This window comes from Ictidomys tridecemlineatus, chromosome 10, assembly GCF_052094955.1.
Source record: "Ictidomys tridecemlineatus isolate mIctTri1 chromosome 10, mIctTri1.hap1, whole genome shotgun sequence".
Taxonomy (NCBI): domain Eukaryota; kingdom Metazoa; phylum Chordata; class Mammalia; order Rodentia; family Sciuridae; genus Ictidomys; species Ictidomys tridecemlineatus.
The window spans coordinates 138,403,336-138,423,965 of NC_135486.1; the positions used below are offsets into that span (position 1 = coordinate 138,403,336).

Genomic DNA, 20,630 nt, shown 5'->3' on the forward strand with positions numbered 1-20,630 from the left:
GTTGAGAAATATGCAAGTCTCTTTAAGAGCTCAATCAACCTCCTGCCCATTTCACAGCCTAGGAATGTCTTTCTCAGAGTCTCAGTACAGGTAAAAATCTAGCAAGGGATGGTCCCTGTCTTCCTGCTTCTGTGGGAATTAGCCTGGGCACCTGTTGTGAGTACCTGCTTGTCATAAAGACAGAAAAATTTTTATTTTTCCCTTAGATAAAAGCAACTGGGGAAATAGATGATCACCTCCAATTATTTGGTGACTGTAGGATAAGCTATAAGTGACAAATGGTGTCATCAAGCTACTTAGGAGACTGAGGCCAGAGGATTGCAAGTTTGAGGTCAACCTGGTCAACTTGGCAAGACTCTGTCTCAAAATAAAAATAAGAAGAGCACTTACTTGGGGCTGGGGCTGGGGCTCAGTGTTAGCGCACTTGCCTGGCATGTGTGAGGCACTGGGTTCAATCCCTAGTACTACCAAAAAAAAAAAATGATGTTGTGTTTTCTTATAAGTTGTCATGTATCTTGAGAGTGTAAGGGATGGGTCCTATCTGCTGGGCTGCAGAAAAGGCCTGCAGCAGATTGCCTACAATGTGCACTGCAGTCCTGAATGCTTATTCAACAATAAGACTGTTGTGTTCGTTCCTACGTTTGTGGAGAGGGCTTTCTGGTTTGACAAGAGGTTTTATTTTCAGTAATTTCCCCACATCTATTCTCTGGAAAAGCAGAGAGCATCAAGTTATCCTGGGGCCATCCAGAGGGGTCAGAAAGCTTCAGCCTCACCCCATCCATTTCTCCTTGCAGGAAAAGAAGAGGCCAAACAGGAGAGAGGGGAGGTGGGAGAAGAGAGGGGAGGTGTGTTCACTCACTGCAGCAGGGAGAGGGTCTGGTTGGAGGCCAAGGACTCCGCCATGAACCTGGCACCATCGTCCTTGATCATGTTGCTCTGGAGGCTGTGGAGGCAGGAAGGAGTATATCGCTGATGGAGCACAAGAGAATTCCTGGTGTGGCCTGAACTCCCTGCAGTGGAGGCACCTCCACAGGGTACCTGCTGAGAGGGCAGCAGCTGGCCTTAGTGAGAAGAGGCCCTGACCATTATGTGCCCTCCTTACTGCCCACTAGAGTCAGACCTTCCTTCACTGAGTTCTAAGCCCATGCCTACCAAGTGAGAGCAAGAGGCCCATGCTTCTGTCAAACAATAACAAAATCATCAATAGCCCATTGCACCTAAAAGCCACAGTACTCAATTACCGGCAAGGATAATGAGAAACTGGAACCCTCACATTGCTGTTGGGAACCCTCACACAGCCTCTATGGAAGAGAGTCTTGGCAGCTCCTCAGAAGGTTAAACAGAGTTAGCAAGTGACCCCGCAATTCCATTCCTAGGTATATACCCCAAAGAATTGAAAACAGGCACTTGAATATTTGCACACAAATATTCATAGCAGTATTATTGATTATGGCCAAAAGGAGGAAACAGCACAAATACTCATTGATGGGTGAATGGATAAATCAGTCGGGGCCTCTCCATTCAACAGAGTATTATCCATAAAATAGAATGAAACACCAGTGCATGCTATTACTTGTTGTAGGGCCCATCCAGATGGGTCAGAAGCTTGAGGCTCACCCCACTCCTTCCACCCTACAGAAAAAGACAAAGGAGCCAAACAGGAGAGAAGAAAGAGGCATGTCATCAATGGACCTCTGGCACCATTGATTCCATTCAGATGAAATGTCCAGAATGGGTGAATCCAGTCAGACAGGAAGGATTGGTTCACGAGAGGGGCTGGAGAGAAGGGAGAATGGAAAGTGACAGCTAATGTGTACGAGGATCCTTTGTGATGATGAAAACATTTCAGAACGAGATTGAGGCATGGTGGCATGGCGTCGAGTGTACTGATACCAGTTACCTGGGTACTTCAAAATGGTAGTATGTGAGTAATACTAACAATAAACAAATGGAAAAACAACAGAACAGTGGTACCCACTCAACTAAGGATGGACACAGCCACAGGCTCCTGAAAAGGACACAGTCAACCACACCAAATGTTGCCCTTTCAAGAAGGCAGCTTACCGGGGAAGTCTAACACCATGACTGGGGAGTTTCAGAGGCTCAAAGAGGAAGGAAGAGTTAGAACTTGAAGCTTGCTTAGGATTCAAGCTCTGGTACCCAGTGGGTGAAAGCTGGTGTCCCATGCCCACCATTTTGAATCACCTCCCACTCCATAGGTGCCTCCTGAGGCAAGGGTTTTGCGGGCCCTCTCCTGGAGGCTGGGAGCAGGAGATACGTACCTCAGAGAGGTCAGAGTGCGGTTAATCTTCAGAGCTTCAGCCAGCGCCTTGGCTCCCTGTGGTCCAATGGTGTTACTGCGGAGGCTGACAGAAGAGAGAACAATGACTCTCAGGGAGGAGAGGAGGGACAGAAAGTGCACAGACCTTCAGATCTGGGATCTTTGAAGGGAATGCGTGAAGGTTTAGCATTTCACACCTGATGGAACCAGGGCAGGGATCCTTAATAAGTGAGCAAGGAGGGAGTGTCTCCAGATAGCTGACACTTTGGGGAAAGGAAGCAGGACTGGTAGCCCAGCGGGCCCGGTTCCAGTGTGGAGATGAGAATGACGAGCTGAGTTGAGGACTGAAAACTGGCTGCTATTAAGGGTGAAGCTCAACAGCTGAGGAGCCATGACTTTGCAAGCTCGGCTGTCCTTCCAGCCGTCCAGGAGGACAGGTGGGCTGCAGGGAGGTGAAACCTGTCCTAAATGGGACAGGATGCCATGCCCGGAGTCTGCCAGAGCTGAGTCTGGGGCATCAGGGAAGGACAGATAAGACCCACAGGAGGGAGATGGCTTAAACCTCTCCTTGTTCCAGTGGCCTTAGGTGTCCTACTTACTCCAGAGTCGTCAGACTTCTGTTGACCAGGAGGGATCTGGCCAGAGCTTTGGCCCCTTTGTTACTGATCTGGTTCTCAGCCAGGCTGCCCGAGGAGAGAGACAGGAGTGATTACTTCAGGTGCAGAATCTCATCACCTCCTCCTTAACGCAGTGCCCGTGATTAGCCTCAAGTATCTGAATTATCAGGCCCCCCAAATAGGCAGAAACCAGGTGACTGACCGCTGGAGCAGAAAGCTGATCACAAGAAAGCCCCTGAGCTAGACAAGTAGGGACAGAGAGGCCCAACAGACCCTCACCCTGGCAAAGAGTTTTAGAGGAAATCTTCTACCCAAATGAGAGCCAAGACTTATGGCAATTACAGAAATCTGCTACATGGCCCCCAGAGAGAGGTATTGTAAACTGACCCTCAGGAAGAAAACAACACACACACACACACACACACACACACACACACACACACACCTGATTTATTTACTGTTGTTTCGACGGCAGTCGAGATGTCTCTATAGTTCTGTAGGCCTTCAGCTCATGGGATATGGTGTTCAACTAGAGTCCCCGGGCACTTTTCAAGCTATTCTCCTAGGGCCCCTCCTGACTCTGGGGAAAGCTTCAGTAGCCAACAGGAGGATGAGGGGGAACCAAATGGGCCAGGCATCCCTCGTTCAATCATGAAGTTCCCCTTTTGTCTGGTTTATTCATTGGGGTTCTGCCTGACATGTCATTTTTTTAAAAGGATTCTATTCCTTAAAAAATAATTCAAGGGGGACTGGCTGTAGCTTAGTGGCAAAGCGCTTGCCCAGTATGCATGAGGCACTGGGTTCGATCCTCAGCACCACATAAAAATAAACCAATAAAAAAGCATTCTGTCTATCTACAACTACAAAAAAAAAGTTAAAAATTAAAAAAAAAAAAAAGGATTCAAGGGGCTGGGGATATAGCTCAGTTGGTAGAGTGCTTGCCTTGCATGCACAAAGCCCTGGGTTCAATCTCCAGCACAAAAAAAAAAAAAAAGAAGAAGAAGAAGAATTCAAGGAACATCCATCATCCAGGCCTCTTCCTACGTAAAAGTTCTCAAATTCTAGACAGCCTAGGGGCTACATAATGTTTTATAAGTAATATTTCACAAGCAGTTGTGTGTTTTTTGCAGATTACCTTGGACATTGGAAACAAGGACATGTCATTGAGGACCAATGAGAGAGGAACAGAGGGGAAAGAGAGTGAGGAGCAGAGGGGAAAGAGTGTGTGGCTGTAGTAAAATGTGTCTAGCCCTCCACAATTTTTTTTTTATTTTTTATTTTTTTGGTACTGGAGATTGAATCCAGGGAGGTGCTCTGCCATCTCCGGACCTTTTTTATTTTTTATTTTGAGACAGGGTCTGGCTAAGTCTCCAAGGCAGGCCTCCAACTTGTGAACGAACGTGCCTCAGCCCCCAAGTAGCTGGAATTCTAGACAGGAGTCACCATGCCCAGATGCATTAAATTTTAATTAAAATTGAAACTTTTTGAAACTGAGTTTTTTTTTTTTTTAAAGAGAGAGTGAGAGAGGAGAGAGAGAGAGAGAGAGAGAGAGAGAGAGAGAAAGAGAATTTTTAATATTTATTTTTTAGTTCTCAGCGGACACAACATCTTTGTTGGTATGTGGTGCTGAGGATCGAACCCCGGCCGCACGCACGCCAGAAGAGCGCGCTACCGCTTGAGCCACATCCCCAGCCCTTGAAATTGAGTTTTTGAATTTTAATTAAACATGCAATCCTGTGCTAAGAGTATAGCTTGAAAGCAGACACTGAAGGGAGCTGCGAGAACCTCGTGCCAGGAGCCATGATAGCACATACAGTCCCTGAGCCTCACCAGGACGTTTCCCTCTTCTTAAAGAGGAGATGCCTGAGTCTCTGGCACTTTCTAGCATGGGCTAAATCAGACTGCATCCAGAGCCGCACACTGCAAAGATCCCTCTGCTCAAGGGCGCCACTGGCCAGTTGAGTAGAAAGGATAGTGGGAAGGGATCCCAAACCCCATGACACAGGTGGGCACCCCAGGTGGGGTTTCCCAGGTCAGCGTTACCTGATCTTCTGAATGCGACAGTCCTTCCCACTCAGAACGCTGCCCAGCAACTCCATCACGGGGTCCTGGAACTGGTTGGTATCCAGCCTGGCCAGGGGCAGCAATAGCGGGGGATGGGGGGTGAATGGCCCAGGGCAGCCCCCATCCCACAGCACCATGCTCCAGCTCAGAGAGCTACCTCTATGCAATGCTCAGACCTTCCCTTCAGGGGGAACCCTGTGGCCCAGTGCCTGTGATCCCTGGGGTTCCTACTCAGAGGGTTCTTCCAGGGGCTACTGTCCCAATAACCCCATTCACAGGTGCCTCTAAGAGTCACAGTCTGCTAGCTCTTCTTCTTCAATCCAAGATTGAACCCAAGGGCACTTAACTACTGAGCTACATCTTATATTTTATTTAGAGACAGGGTCTTACTGGATTGCTTAGGGCTTCATTAAGTTTCTGAGGCTGCCTTTGAACTCGCAATCCTCCTGCCTCAGACTCCTGAGCTGCTGGGATTACAGGCATGTGCCATTGTGCCCAGCCCTAACTCTGTTGAGATGCATGAGCGAGCTGTCATCAAGGCTTCATCCTTCTTCACCATTTCCTCCCTGCTTGCTGAGGCCAGAGCAGTGAAGAGAGCATGGGCTGAGGGTAGAGTCAGTGGGTGTGGCTTCCAGCAGCACCGGATGGCTCAGAGGCTGTTTATTAAAGGGTAGGATTGTGTTCCCCAAAAAAAGCATTTGTTGAAGTTCTAACCCCCAGTGCCATAAGAATGTGGCCTTATTTGGAAATAGGGACATTGCAGATATAACAGTTAAGAGGAGGTCATACTGGAGTAGGGGGCCTATAATCTACGGTCATGGTGTCCTTGCAGGAGAGACAGGACCATGTGAAGACAGAGACACAGAAGATGGCCACTTGACAAAGGAGGCCGAGTCTGGAAGGAGGCAGCTACAAGCCAAAGAGCACCAAGGATTGCTGGCACATGCCAGGAGCTAGAGAGGTAAGAAGGGTCCTCCCTACAGGTTTCAGAAGGAGCACGGACCTGCCGATGCCTTGATTTCAGACTTCTGGCCTCCAGGACTGTGAGAGAATGAATTTCTGTGGTATTAAAACTGGGTGCAGGGCTGGGGTTGTGGCTCAGAGGTAGAGCACTCGCCTAGCATGGTGAGGCACTAGGTTCAATCCTCAGCACCACATAAAAATAGATATTGTTTCCACCTACAACTAAAATATAACTATATTTTTTAAACAAAATAAAGATATTTATCCACCTACAACTAAAAATACACCTTTAAAAAAAAAACTGGGTGCAGTTTTGGAACTTTGTTATCGCACACCAGGTGACTAACCCAGGGGACACAGTGGAAGGAGGAACCATTCCAAGTCCTGCTCATACCTTGGCCCACAACCCATGCCCACCTGAGGCTCCGGCAGTAGAGCAGCTGGGGCAGCAGGCTCTGGAGGACACCCTGGCTGAGGCACAGGGACAGGTTGGCCTCCCGGGCGCAGGTGTCAGACACCTGCAGGAGATAGGCCAGGGCAGCACGGTGTGCAGGGCCGGTTAGCCTGGCTAGGGCCCCACTCTCCATGGCCTCCGCCATGCTGCGGACCAGCTCCGTGTGCTGCAGCTCGTTCAGGCAGTGCAGGACATTGACTGCACGGGCACAAACTGCAGTATCACGGTGCAGGCACCCCTGCAGGAGCTCAGCCACCTGGGCCCTGTAGCTCTGGTGCTCGCCCTGGGCCAGCAGGGAGCCAGCCAGCAGGGCATTAACCCTTGGAGACAAGAGGCCAGAGAGGAAGCGCAGGAACACGTCCAGTCTCCCGTCCTCAGCCTGCATGGCCCGAAGGGCTGCACTCCTGAAATGCGTGAGGAAGCCCAGCCTGGGCCAGGACATGCCGCTCTCAGTGAATAGGTCAAAGATGGCCCTCCTGGAGGCGCTGTAGTAATACGCGGCTGCCACAAACTCCTGCAGGGACAGGTGGGTGAAACAGTAAGCCACCGAGGAGGCCAGCGTCTCCTCCCGCTGCAGAAAGCAGCTACACAGGGCGCCCTGCAACAGAGTGAGGTCCACGCCAAACGCCTTCATGTCTTGCTCATAAAACACGTACTTCCTCTTGACCAGCCCGTGGAAGGCCAGCCGGCCCAGCGTCCCCACCATCTTGCGACCACCATGGGCTACCTGCTCAATCCGAGGGCTCACCTTGCCCTTCTCCTGCCCTTCCCTGCTGAGGGCCATTCGAAAGTACCAAGAGTAGAGCTCACACAGGGTCCGTGGAGGCCACAGCTCTGCGTCCTGGAGTGCTGGCCTGCTGCGACACAAGTGGCCCAGTGCTGCGCCCGTGAGATTGCAGAAGGCTGGGATGGTGCACATCAGATACAGGGCCCTGTCGGCCTGCACCTGGCTCAGGACCTGGCCCAGGAGGGTCTGTTCCTCAGGGAACATCCGCTCCAAACACACCTTGATCTCCTCCTCCGTGAAGCCTCGGATCTCAGTCATCCGGTCTACCAGGCCCCCTGGGATCTGGCCAGCCACACTGGGGCGGGAGGTGATCCAAACAGAAACTTTTGGAAAGAGGTTGCCTCGGACAATGTTGGTGATCAGGTGGTCCACCTGAATCTCCTTCTTGGGGTCTGTGCAGGCCACCGTGTTGGAGAAGTCCAAAGGTGTTTTACACTCGTCCAGGCCGTCCAGGACCAGGAGGACTCTGGCTTGGGTGGCCACATCCAGGCCAGCCTCCCCAGTATTTGGGAAGACAGAGCGGAGGAGTCTGTCTGCAGATAGCTTCTCGTGGATGTTGAGATCCCTGAAGGTCAAGGGCAGTACCAGCAGAAAGTCCCTGCCCACCTGCCCTTGGGCCCAGAGGCGGACAAAGTGCCTCACCAGGGTGGTCTTCCCCATGCCAGCCACCCCAACGGTGATGGAGATTCGGGGCGGAATGGACACCCGGGACAGAGGCAGGAAGAGCCTGTCCAGCCCAATGGGCCGAGCAGGGCGCTGCTGGCCACGTGTGGCTTCCACTTGTGTGAAGTCGTGCTCTCTCAGCTGCAGGTCTGTCAGGCCCTCCACCAGCAGGAGGCTGGCCAGCCGGGGCGGTGGGCCGTTCAGCTCTGGGCCGCCTCCCATCCTGCTCAGCAGGGCCTCGCGGTACCTCCGGATCCTTGAATCTGCAGGGCCAGGTCAGAGGACAAGGTGAGGGCAGGGGCGAGGGAAGAACCCGGTGTGCCCCTCCGACACCCGCCTCCCGGCTGGGGCTTACCATTGCTGCGAGGACCCAGTGGGGAGTCCGGTGTCCTGTCAGGAACCTGAGGGGTCTGACCACCCTGACTGCCCTTCCAGGCCAGCAGGTCCACAAGGGCTTTCACCTGCTCAGCTGGGGAGCCGGTGCTGTGGGCCTGGCTGGCCTCCCCGCCTGTCCACACCTCCTGCTTCCTCATGGAGTCCAGGATTGCAGCCAGGAGCTGTGAAGACAGGGCCCAGACCTGCTGCCTGCTGCCTGCTGCCCCCCTGTCCAGTGTCCTGGAACAGGTGGCTAGCCCAGGCAGGGACAGGATCCACTCTCACCTTCCCCAGTGGGGGCCCACTGGCCTGGCCTCTAGGAAGAGGCTGGAAGGGCTGTTTGTTCCTGGACAGTGGGAATAATCATATGGGGACAGGGGTCAGGTAGATGGATCCTGGGCCCTGGATCTGCTCTTACCAGCTGGGTGACCTGGGCAGGCTGCCGTCACCTCTCCCCACCTTGTTGTCCTCATTTGTGACCTGGAAATGATAAGGTTATGAGCACTTTTCTCAAAAGGAGGGAGAAGAGGAAGTGGCTGGCCCTGTCCTGTGGGAAGGACACGGACTGTGTGACTCCAGCTAGTTAACATGGGAGAACCACAGACTGGGAGCTAAGGAGGCCGCCAGGACTGGGGGCGGAGCACAGGCAGTGACCGTGCTCTGGGTGACACTGTGTTGTGGGTCCATGTCATTTTGCAGGTGTCCAGCCTCAGAATGTCTGACACCAAGAGGGAACCATGCTAGACTAGGCTGTGGGGTCCTGGGGTGTAGGGCGTCATCAGAGCAGGCGGAGCCTCTGCAGGGGTACCTCTGCGGAGGAGGCAGAGGCACAGCTGCTTGTCTTGGTCTCCTAAGCCTCCTTGGAAGCCGGGGCTCCCAGCCCTCAGGCAGCTCCGCTAGCAGCAGGAGATGGTGATGCAGAGGCACCAGGAAGGGAAGCCATGCTGAGACCCAGTCTCTGGCATCCCTTGGCCCTCTCTGCAGCCAGGTGGATACCGAGGACTCCAAGGCCACCCCCACCCTCTGTCCCTCCTGGCCAGACACAGGGCTGCAGCAGTCCCTCCAGCAGGGGCCCAGGGACTCAGGGGGTGGGGACCAGCCACCATCATCTATGGTTCTAGGAGAGAAAACATGATGTGAGGTCAGCAGAGAGCAGGGCTTATTGCTGCTTCATTAAAAATGACCCAGGTGGGGGCTGGGGTTGTCGATCAGTGGCAGAGCACTTGCCTGGCACGCCTGAGGCCCTGGCACCACAAAATAAAATAAAATAAAGGTAATATGTCCATTTACAATTAAATATGTATATATATATATATTTAGTACATAGATTCACGTGGGTGTCTGGAGGTTTTTATTTAGTCCTTTCAGTAAGACATGGGATTTTCTTCTTACCTAGATCTTGCCAAACAACAATTTCTCATTTGTATAGAGGTACTTTTTTAAAGTTTTTTTTTTTTTTTAAAGATGTTGATGGACCTTTATTTTATTCATTTATTTATATGTGGTGCTGAGAATAGAACCCAGTACCTCACACATGCTAGGCAAGTGCTCTACCGCTGAGCCCCAGCCCTGGCCCTGTATCTAGGTACTTTTTAGCTTTGTTGTTGCTATGAATATTGTTGGTATAAAAGAAGATTAATTTTGTGTTTTATCTCAGGGTTGATCAATGCATTAGCATTGGTTTTCATTTGTCAATTCATTTTCTTTGAGTTTTCAAATTTCTTTCACAAGAATAATTTTATATATTCATTTCTAAACTGTCACTCTTATTTTGAACAGTTTTACTCCATCACCCAGCCCCCTTCCCAGGAGCATTGCTGGTCTCAGCCACTGTGCTGTGCTCCTGCTATATCCGGGCAATACCAGGAGTGGTTCTAGCCCACACTGTTGGGCATGGCAGATTTTTATGACAGATTTCTAGTTAATTTTCTTCTTCCATTGAGGAAGATCCCTGCTTTCCTATTACCATTCAAATAATGCCCCATACTGTATATCAAAGTCGACAGCGTCACAGACATTCTGCTGAGCACCATTTTGTTATTTAATTTACTTCTTTTTTTTTTTAAAGAGAGAGTGAGAGGTGAGAGAGGAGAGAGAGAGAGAGAGAGAGAGAGAGAGAGAGAGAGAGAGAGAGAGAGAGAGAATTTTTAATATTTATTTTTTAGTTCTCGGCGGACACAACATCTTTGTTGGTATGTGGTACTGAGGATCGAACCCGGGCCGCCCGCATGCCAGGCGAGCACGCTACCGCTTGAGCCACATCCCCAGCCCTTAATTTACTTCTTATGAGAAATCTCATTACCCTTATTTTTCCCATTTTATAGATGAGGGCACTGAGACTCAGAGAGGTAAGTGACTTGTCTCAGGATACATGGTGGGAAGAGGTTGAGATAGCACTGACCCCAGTGTTGTGCTGTATTATCTCTATCACTTGTAAGAGGTTTACACATCCTTTAAAAATTAGGAACGTCTGTTAAATTAGCAAACCGCTTTTTACTATATATTGATATCATCACTGATTTATTTCCATCATTCATTCACTGAGGAAAAAAATTATTAAGGGCCTCTTGTGTGTTCTAGGCACCGGGGGTGTGAAGCTGAATAAGTTAGGTAAAGTCCTTATCCTGTGAGAATGTGGGGCAGGGTAACGGAGAGTGACAACAGATTGCAGCCCAGGTGCAGCTCAGTGGAGAACACAGAAGAAGACAAGTAAGTAAGCCAGGGCTTCTGACAGTGACCAGGGCTGTGATGGAGGAGATGGAGGGCAGGGGCACTTAGCAACTGGTGAGACCCTGTCTCTAAATAAAATTCAAAATAGGGCTGGGGATGTGGTCAGCAGTTAAGTGTTACTGGTTCAATCCCTGGTACCAAAAAAAAAGAGAGAGAGAGAGAGAGAGAGAAGAAAACATACTAGGCTGCCGTATTGAGAATGTGGCTGTAGTAGGAATCTTAATACATAGTTTGTGTTAAATATAAATTATTACAAAAATTATGGTTTATTTTCCAGTGCTGGGTATTAAGCCTGGGGTCTCATGCATGCTAGGCAAGCTCTACCACAAAGCTCCATCCCTAGCCCTGATTGTGGATCTTAATTTGTCATTTAGTGCCACTAAATAACTTTTGCTCTAGAAATTCCACACGTGGGAATTTATCCTAAAGAAATAACCAGGCATGTGTTCAAAGACAGGACTAGAAAGGTGACCACACAAACATTGATTGTAGCAGCAAGAAACAGAAGGAGTAAAGAGTAAGTATCTACCCAGAAGGGACTGGTAAAGCAAATGACTGCCCTGTTCTGCTGTGGTGAACCATGAGATCACACAGCACAAGGCCTGTGTCACACTGGAAGAATGTCTCTTACCATAAAGGTTTTAATCACTTCCTTGGGTTACAGAAAATGGTTTGATTTTCTATGGTGTGAATTTGCAATAGAATGTGCACATTTTAAGTATACAATAGATGAGTTTTGACAAACATATCCTCTAAGTAACAAATTGTCACAATCAAGACATTAAATATTTTTTTCTCCAGAAAGTTTCCTCCGCCCCTTGGCAGTCTCTTCCCATCCCATTCAGGCCTGTGGCCATTAGTCTATTATTTTGCTATAGTTCTGCCTCTTGTAGAATTTTGTATAAATAGAGTCCTATAGAATCTTCAATATATTTGTATGTGAAAAAAAAAACAAGGTGCATAAGACAGTTGTGATAAGATGCAATTTTTGTACACCTATAGGAAAAAGATGTAGAAAGAAGTATATGATAGTGAATTAAGGAATTTGTTTCTGTGTGAATTTTAATCGCTTAAGTTTTACTAACAAATATTACTTCCCCTCTCCAATTTAAACAGGTTGTTTAGCAGAATTATAAATGTAATAATGCTCATTAACAACATTTACTTTTTATTTACTTATTTATTTTTGTGGTGCTGGGGATTTAACCCAGGGCCTGTGCATGCAAGGCAAGCACTCTACCAACTGAGCTATATCCCCAACCCCTCATTAATAACATTTAAATAGCTGGGTGTGGTGGTACAGCCCTGTAATCCCAGCTGCTCAGGAGGCTGAGGCAGGAGGATCAGAAGTTAAAGGCCAGTCTCAGTAACTCATCAATAACTTGTCTTAAAATAAAAAAGGCTGGGGGTGTAGTTCAGTGATAGTGTACTCCTGGGTTTAGTCCCTAGTACCTCAAAAAATACCATAATAGTCAAATGTCTATGAAACAATTTAACAAAAAATTATAAAACCTGCATACTGAAAAATCTTAAACATTTCTTTCTTTCTGGTATTGGGAATTGAACCCAGGGGTACTCAACCTCTGAGCCATATCCCTAGCACTTTTTTTAAAAAGTTATAGGTGGACACAGTATCTTTATTTTTATGTGGTGCTGAGGATCGAACCCAGTGCCTCACACATGCTAGGCAAGCGCTCTGCCACTGAGCCACACCCCGGCCCTACCCAGCCCTTTCTTGTATTTTGTTTAGAGACAGGGTCTCACTGAGTTGCTTAGGGCATTGTTGTGGCTGAGGCTGGCTTTGAACTTGTGGCCCTCCTGTCTCAGCCTCCTGAGCCACTGGGATTCCAGGCATGTGCCACCAAGGCCAATCAAAAATATCAAACATTTCCTTTTTTTTTTTTTTAGAATTTTTTCCACAACACCTTTATTCTATTTATTTACTTTATGTGGTGCCGAGGATGGAACCCAGGGCCTCACTCCTGCTAGGCGAGCACTCCACCACTGAGCTACAGCCCCAGCCCCAGAAGAGTAAGCATTTCCAAAGGAAACTTTAAAGTACCCGTGGAGACACGGCCTTCTTTAAGTTGATGGTTTAGAGGACTCAATAGTGTTAAGACATCAGTTCTCTCTAAATTGATCTATAGATTCAATGGCATCCCCATCAAAATCCCAGCGGCTGGAAATTGACAAACGGATGCTAAAACATAGCTGGAAATGGAAAGGGCCCCAGAATTTCCAAAGTATTTTTTTCTTCTGCTAATGGGGATTGAACACAGGGTGAGGAGGATCTACCTGAGCTACAACCCCAGCCCTTTTTATTTTATTTATTTATTTGGTACCAGGGATTGAACTCAGGGCACTGGACCACTGAGCCCCATACCCAGCCCCATTTCGTATTTTATGTAGACAGGGTCTCACTCAGTAGCTTAGCTCCTCACTTTTGCTGAGGCTGGCTTTGAACTCGCCATCCTCCTGCCTCAGCCTCCCAAGCCACTGGGATTATAGGCGTGCGCCACAGCTTCCAAAGTGATTTTGAGAAATGACGAACAAAGCTGAGGACTCCCAGTAGACAGTGTCAAGACGCACTGTGGAGGAGTGAGGAACGGGCACAAGGTAGACGGATAGACCAGGGCAGTGCACCGAGGGCCAGAGCAGACCCACATCTACACGGTCACCCGGCGGAAGACAATGCAATGTAATTCAGCGAGAAAGGATGTTCTTCGAAGTATATTGTGCCAGCCAGTGAAATGCCCACATGGGCAAAATAAACCTTGACCCCCAACTTACACCATACATAAAAATTAATTTTAGCTGGACTATCAACATAAATGTGAAGTCTAAACAATAGATCCTTTAGGAAAAAAGTGTAGGAGAATGTCTTTATGAACTTGGGCTAAGTAAAAACTAAACACAAACAACACTGACCATAAAAGAAAAGGAAATGGGGGCTGAGGTTGTGGCTCAGCAGTAGAGCGCTCGCCTAGCACACGTGAGGCCCTGCGTTGGATCCTCAGCACCACATAGAAATAAATAAAATAAACATATTGTGTCCAACTACAACTAAAAAATAAATATTAAAAAAAAAAGAAGGAAAAGGAAATTGGGTGGGAGTATAGTTCAGCATGCATAAGACCCTGAATTTGATCTCCAGTATTAAAAAAGAAGAAAGAGAGAAAAGAAAGCTAGAAACTAGATTGGAATTAATTCATTAAAATTAGGACTATTGCTGGGCATGGTGTTACAAGCCTGTAATACCTGCTACTCAGGAGGCTGAGGCAGGAGGATCTCGAGTTCAAAGCCAGCCTGAGCAATTTAGCAAGGTCCTAAGCAACTTAACCAGACCTTGTCTCTAAATAAAGTACAAAAAAAGGACTGGGGATGTGGCTCAGTTTTGGTGCCCTGGGTTCAATCCCTGGTACCAAAACAAAACAAAAACAAGATGCGTATTCTCTCTGGCCCAGCAGTTCTCCTCCTGAAACCCAACAGAAATGAGCATTTATGACTGCCAAGAAACAGTTACCACACATTCTCTTTTAAAAAATATTTTGTTATAGATGGACTCAATACCTTTATTTTATTTATTTATTTAAATACCTTTATTTTATTTACTTATTTATATGTGGTGCTGAGGATCAAAACCCAGGGCCTCACACATGCTAGGCAAGCGCTCTGCCACTGAGCCCCCGCCCCAGCTCACCAGGCTTTCTTTTTTTTTTAATATTTATTTTTTAGCTTTTGGTGGACACAATATCTTTATTTTATTTTTATGTGGTGCTGAGGATCGAACCCAGTGCCTCAAGCTTGCCAGGCAAGTGCGCTACTACTTGAACCATATCCCCAGCTCCCCACCAGGTGTTCTTAATAGCTTCATTCATAACCTCCCCAAATAGTAGGACCAACCAGTTTTTATCCACAATCACCTGGGGTATGTTCGTACTATCAAATACTATATAGCAATGAAAAAGGGACGAACTGGGCTAGGATTGTGGCTCAACGGTAGAGCGCTCCCTTAGTATGGGTGGGACCCCGGTTCGATCCTCAGCACCATATAAAAATAAAGGCATTGTGTTGTGTCCATTAAAAAAAAAAAAAGAAAAGAAAAAGGAACGAACTATGGACACTTTCACCCATGGATGATTCTCACATTTTCATACCAAAAAAAAAAAAATGCTCCATCTAGGATTCTGTTTATGGGGAGTTTAAAATCAGGCAAAACCAATCTAAAACAAAAGATGCCAAAACAGTGGTTACCCCTGGGGGACGGTTCTCACTGGAGCCCTCTAGAGTACTGGAAATTTCTATACATTGATCTGGGTGGTATTTGCACAGGTGTATAGGTTGTGTACAAAGCCATTGAGCTCACCATGTCATGTGGAAGTTACACCTTGATTTTTAAGCTAGCAACTATCTAAAAATCCAAAAGAGTAGAGTTCAAAAGGAAGCAGTGACCATTCGTGCCTCAGGCCAGGACACCAGGAGCACCTTGTGCTCCCAGGCCAGGTAGGTAGTCAGAGTGTGGCCCTGGGGTGCATGCTCAGGTCTGCCCACCAGGTGACAACTCTGCTGCTACTGGGGATGGCATGGTGGCCAGGAGGGTGAAGGGCCCAGCTCAGTGCTTCTCAGCTCTGAAGGGCATTATCTAGAGCAGTTTTTAAATTCAGTTTTTAAGTTGTTACAAAATATGCATAATATAAAGTTGGCCATTTTAAGCATTTAAGAATGCAATTCAGTAGCATGTATTACATCCACATTGTCAAGCAACCATCGCCCCCACCTGCAGGACCCTCACCTTGAAGAACCGAAACTTTGTCCCCAATGAACAACTCCTTGCCCCCTCCCCAGCCCCTGGCGCCCACCAATCTGCTTCCATCTCTATGAGTGTGGCTGCTCAGGGACTTCACAGGGGATCATGGGTCTGTTCTTCTGTGTCGGCTGCCTTCGCTCAGTGGAAAGCCCTCTGTCCAGCCGGCTCCTCTCCTTTTCATGGCTGGATGGTGTCTGGTAGACCACAGTTTCTCTATGCATTCATCCAGGAGTGGACACCTGGGTGGTTTTTACCTTTTGACTATGTGGATTATGCTGTTGTGAACACAGGGTACGGACATCTTTTTGAGACTCAGTGTTCAGTTCTTTGGGGTGTGTTACCAGAGCGGGATTGCTCACCACATGGTCATTCTATGGAGCGTTGTCTTTAACACTCCACTGTTCAAGCCCAACCACCCTGGGATTCCATTGGTGGGAGGCAGGGCCTCAGAGTGGACCTATTTTAAGTCCCCTAGGTACCTGCAGGACCCCCAGAGTCGAGAACCACTGGATCAGAGGGAGGCGGGAGGAACAAAAGCAGGAGAGAGTAGCACGCTAACATGGATGCGGAGCAGGGTCGGGACCTGCATGCACCTGAGAAGGGGCTCCCAGTGAGCACCCTGCCTCTGTGGTCCTCTGTGGTCCTCTGTGGTCCTCTGTGTTGGGGGCCAACATTCCCTCTCGATCAGCCACACATCTTTTTTACCCCACCAACCTCAGGCCTAGGGTTGCCAAATTAGGAAATCACTTGTGAAATTATAATTTCAGATAACAAATAATTTTTACCACAAGTATAATCCTCGTGATATATGACAAAAAAATTATTGCTTACCTGAAATTCAAATTTTACAACGTCCTGTATTTGATTTGAGCTGACACCTCTGCCCAGGCCCTACTCCAACAAGACCCTAAGCCTCCCCAACCTGGCTTTTCCCCGTGGACACTTTCTCCAATCAGGACAAAGAAGGAGGCGCAGGGGGACCCGCAACCCTTCATCTCAACCCCACCCCACCCAGGGCGTCTACCTGGCTGCCTCTGCCTGCAGGCCCTGAGGGCCCCAGAGCCTCTCTGTGGGCTGGAGCCTCCCACAGACCTCTGAGCTGATGAGGTCAGGAGACCACAGATGCCATCACAGTCATGCTGCAATCTGCCCAGTGTAAATGGCTTCCAGGGAAGCTGCAGGGGCCCTGCAAGCCCAGTTACAGAGGGGAAGACTGAGGACTATGGGCTTCGGGTGGTCTTGGGGGATCCAAGTTGTAGCAAACAGGGCAAGGCTATAGGGACAAGGGGTGGTCACTGCCATCTTTGGGAGCCTTCCAGGTGTCCCCATGGCCCGTCTCCTGAGCTCTGAGTGGGGAGGGTGGTTCTGGGGACCTCCCTGGGGTTGGTGTGGCTCAGACCCCGCCGCTCAGGCACAACACCTGAGCTTCCACCCTGAGAAGGTCTGGTTGGCTGGGCTCCCTGTCTCCACCAGTGGGTCCTGGGTCCTTCAGCCCTGGGGCCGCAGTGCTACCTGAGCCTGCTGGGCCCTTCCTGAATGGCCAGTCCCCACTCTGCCCACCTGCAGCCCTGGACGGGTGCAGCCTCCCTTACTGGCCACTGCCTGGATGCCATGTGTCTCTGGCCGCAGCTCCTTAGGTTTGCCTCTCCCTCCCCAGGCCTGGAAATTTAGTACTTTAGCCCTCCTGAGATGGCCCTAGCGCCATGGCCAGCTGCCTAACCCCTGAGTGAAGCCTCCCCAAAGGGAGGAAGGAGTAGCACCTGTCCTCAGATAGACCCTACTGTACTGAGCCTGGAGCACCAGTGAGGGCAGGCCTGATCCTGGGAGCCAGCACCCCTGGGCAGGAGAGGGGTGCCCCACCTGCAGCCTGGGATGGTCAAAGCTGAGCTCCAGGCTCTGGGAAGCACACAGAGAGGGAACCGGGAAGAGACTCAGGACCTGGGACCCAGGAGCCTGTCCAATTGGGAGGGCCTGACAGCCAATACCCCAGCATGGCCAGCACCCACCCAGCCCAGCTTGGCAGCACTGTTCCAAAGAAGGCCCTCCATGGGCATGTCTCTCAGAATGCCAAGCGACGACTTCCCTGAGGGTGCAGCTGGGAAAGGCCCAGAGGCTGCACACCACCCAAGCACAGCATTTATGGGGCAGGAGCAATGAGCTACACCCAGAGCCACCGGCACCTCCTCCCTTGACCTCACGACCCTTGGGGCAGGTGCTGATGGTGTTACCTCCATTTGCAGGTGGGGAGCTGAAGCATAGAGAGCAGGTGGGCTGCTTAGGGTCCTCATCTGGGGGAGGAGGGACAGCAACGCTTCCAGCAGGCAGCGCAGCCTGCAGCCTGCCTCCTATCTTTCCCACCCTTCATTGGTACCTGTGGGGACTGGGCTTCCTCCCCTGGGCCTGTCCCTTGGGCATGTTTGTTTATTTCACACTTTGAAACCAGTCTGGCCTCAGCAGCTCCTAGCACTCAGGGAAAAATTAACTGGAGACTCCTCTATGCCCAGAGTAACTCAGTCCTTAAAAGTCACCATTCCAGGAAAGCACGGTGGCTATGCCTAAAATCCCAGTGACTTGAGAGGGGAGACAGGAGAATTACAAGTTCGAGGCCAGCCTCAGCCACTTAGCAAGACCCTGTCTTAAAGTAAAACCTAAAAAGTGTTGGGGATGTAGCTCAATGGTAGACCACCCCTGGGTTCAATCCTCAGTACATAAAAAAAAAAGAATGAAAAGTTACTGTCCTTCCTGCTAGCTGCCCACCCCCCCCCCCCCGCCTCGTCTGCCCCTCACTGAGGTGGCCCCGACTCTGCTTACCTCCTGGGCCAAGCTGCTGCTCCAGAGATGACAAGAACGGGGAGCCGGGGAGCTCCATCTCCTTGCCACTAGGCTTTGCCCTGCCCCAGTGCTGGGCAGCGGTGGGAGGCCCTGGGTATCCCTGTGGCAGGCTATCTGAGTCCTTGGGCTCTGTCCGAGGCTGAGGAAGCCTGGTCAGAAGGGATCCGGGAAGCTTAATGCGTGCCGTCACCTGTCACTGCGGCCCTGGCTGCTCACCTCTTCCTGTGCCGCCAGGCTCCACCTCGGCCTTCCTTCCTGTCTGATTTCAAAAGCCAACAGTCTCACACAGATCAATGAGCTGGGTTTGCCTCGGGCTCACCTCGCTTTGTCATCACCCCACAAGTCTAAGAGCAGGGAGTGACACTGGAGCCTCGATTCTGGGACCAAGTATCCCTGCAGACTGTGCTTGGCAGAAAGTGGTACAGTGTCAAAGCTGTCCTCATGTCCCTTCCTCCCGCCAAAAAGGGAGACAGGCCATCAACAGATGGCAGGTGGTGGGGAAGGTAGTGCCTGGGTGCCAAGACCTCTGGGGCTGGACTCCTCCCACCTGTGGTGAACCCTCCCTTTCTCTCCCCCTTCTGTCACTCCACAGGCACCTTCAGACTAGCTGGACCCTACAATATCTGTGAGTTCAGGAGCCCCTGACGCCAGGTCCCCTGCACCTTGAAACTGCAGAATGTGGCTGTTCATGGCAGGGATCACCCAGGCCTGCAGGCAGACCCCCCTAGGTGGTGGGTCCCGCAGGGAAGGGCGTGGGAGGGAGGAATGTGGCCCAGAGTGGACATCCTGAGAAAACTTACAAAAAGGAAAGATGTGGAACATCCCCCTCTGACAGGGAGCCAGCCACTTAACACGTGGACACCAAGGGAAGTCGGTGACAAGGTGAGGGATGGGGGCCTTGGGGACTGCATTTCCTCAGCAAGCAAGCCGGAGCCAGCAATGGCTGTGGCGCAGAGCAGTGAGTCAGGCGCACACAGCAGCTTGCCGAGGGGGGCAGGGCACGCACCAGTTCTCCGCTGGTTCTCCAGGTGATGGAGGGGGAACTGGGTTCCATGACACCCTCCGTCTGCCTCCCCCGCTCCTTTCCAGTAGTGCTTTCTGAGCACCCAGGGATGTGCCTGGTGCTCAGAGGATGCGACTTTGGGCCCCCAGAAGCCCCGTGAGCCTCCAGGCAGGCAGAGCCCAGAACCGGTGGCTGCGCCTCGGCCCTGGGGTGCAGCAAAAGCTGAAGCCAAGCCGCCCACAGGATGCTGGAAACCACAGGGCCTTGGGCCTGTCACATGAGGAGGACACAGAGGCTCACTCTGCCTCCTTCCTAGGTTCCTGCGGACAGATGCTGAGCACACAGGAGAGGAAATGATCTCGGGAGCCTCCCAGAGCTACACCCCAGCTCCCAGGCACGTCCTTCAACCTACACAGGCTGATCCCTGTTCTTGGCAGTTAACTTGGGGGCGGGGCATTCTGGTTCCTGGGGGTTGGGGATGGATGGGGGATGAAGAGGCTCCTGAGCCTTCAGTGGTCTGGGGCTTTCTGTCCACTCAGCAGCCGCATGAGGCGTCCTGCCTGCAGAGCCCAGGGCCCTTCCCTGTGAGCCTTGTTGCTTGGGCCAGTGGTTCTCCTCTGTTTTCCTCTGAGTGGACAAACGCAGGCTGTGGCCAGGACCAAGGCCACAGAAAGTGGGCAGGTGTGGCGCTCTGGTCACTTTGCATCAAGATTCAGGCAATCCAGCGAACATTCTGCAGGGGCTCAGGGCTTTTTTCCTGTCAGGGACAGGAAGCCTTTGGAGGGGATGCTCCCTGACTTGGGCTTGAAGCAGCCCCTCACCACCATTTTCAGCTCAGTAACGAGGCCCCTCCATCTGCACTGTTCCTTCACGGCAGTGGCCCACACTACCCCTCCCCTTCTGGAAGCAGCAACCTCCTCCTCAGTTACTGTTTCTGGGTGCCACAGCATCGTAAGCCAGGTTGGGGTCCCTCCACCTGGTGGCCACCAGCACACACACTACATATTTATGAAGCCCCATTTTCTCCTAAGTGCTATCTGCCCCTAATGCCCAG

General features: G+C 50.4%; 1 protein-coding gene across 1 annotated transcript in view; it reads right to left on the reverse strand.

Annotated features, from left to right (window-relative positions):
• The window catches only part of Nlrc3 (NLR family CARD domain containing 3), a 28,191-nt gene extending 9,288 nt beyond the window's left edge, over positions 1-18,903 (reverse strand). Inside the window, exons 1-8 of the mRNA XM_005337742.5 lie at positions 18,553-18,903; positions 8,623-8,684; positions 8,185-8,386; positions 6,343-8,092; positions 4,942-5,028; positions 2,881-2,964; positions 2,283-2,366; positions 860-943 (exon numbers count right to left, since the gene is read on the reverse strand). Coding sequence (XP_005337799.1) covers positions 860-943; positions 2,283-2,366; positions 2,881-2,964; positions 4,942-5,028; positions 6,343-8,092; positions 8,185-8,362 — 2,267 coding nt within the window. The 5' untranslated portion in view covers positions 8,363-8,386; positions 8,623-8,684; positions 18,553-18,903. The remainder of the gene's footprint in view (positions 1-859; positions 944-2,282; positions 2,367-2,880; positions 2,965-4,941; positions 5,029-6,342; positions 8,093-8,184; positions 8,387-8,622; positions 8,685-18,552) is intronic.
• Positions 18,904-20,630: the final 1,727 nt, after the last annotated feature.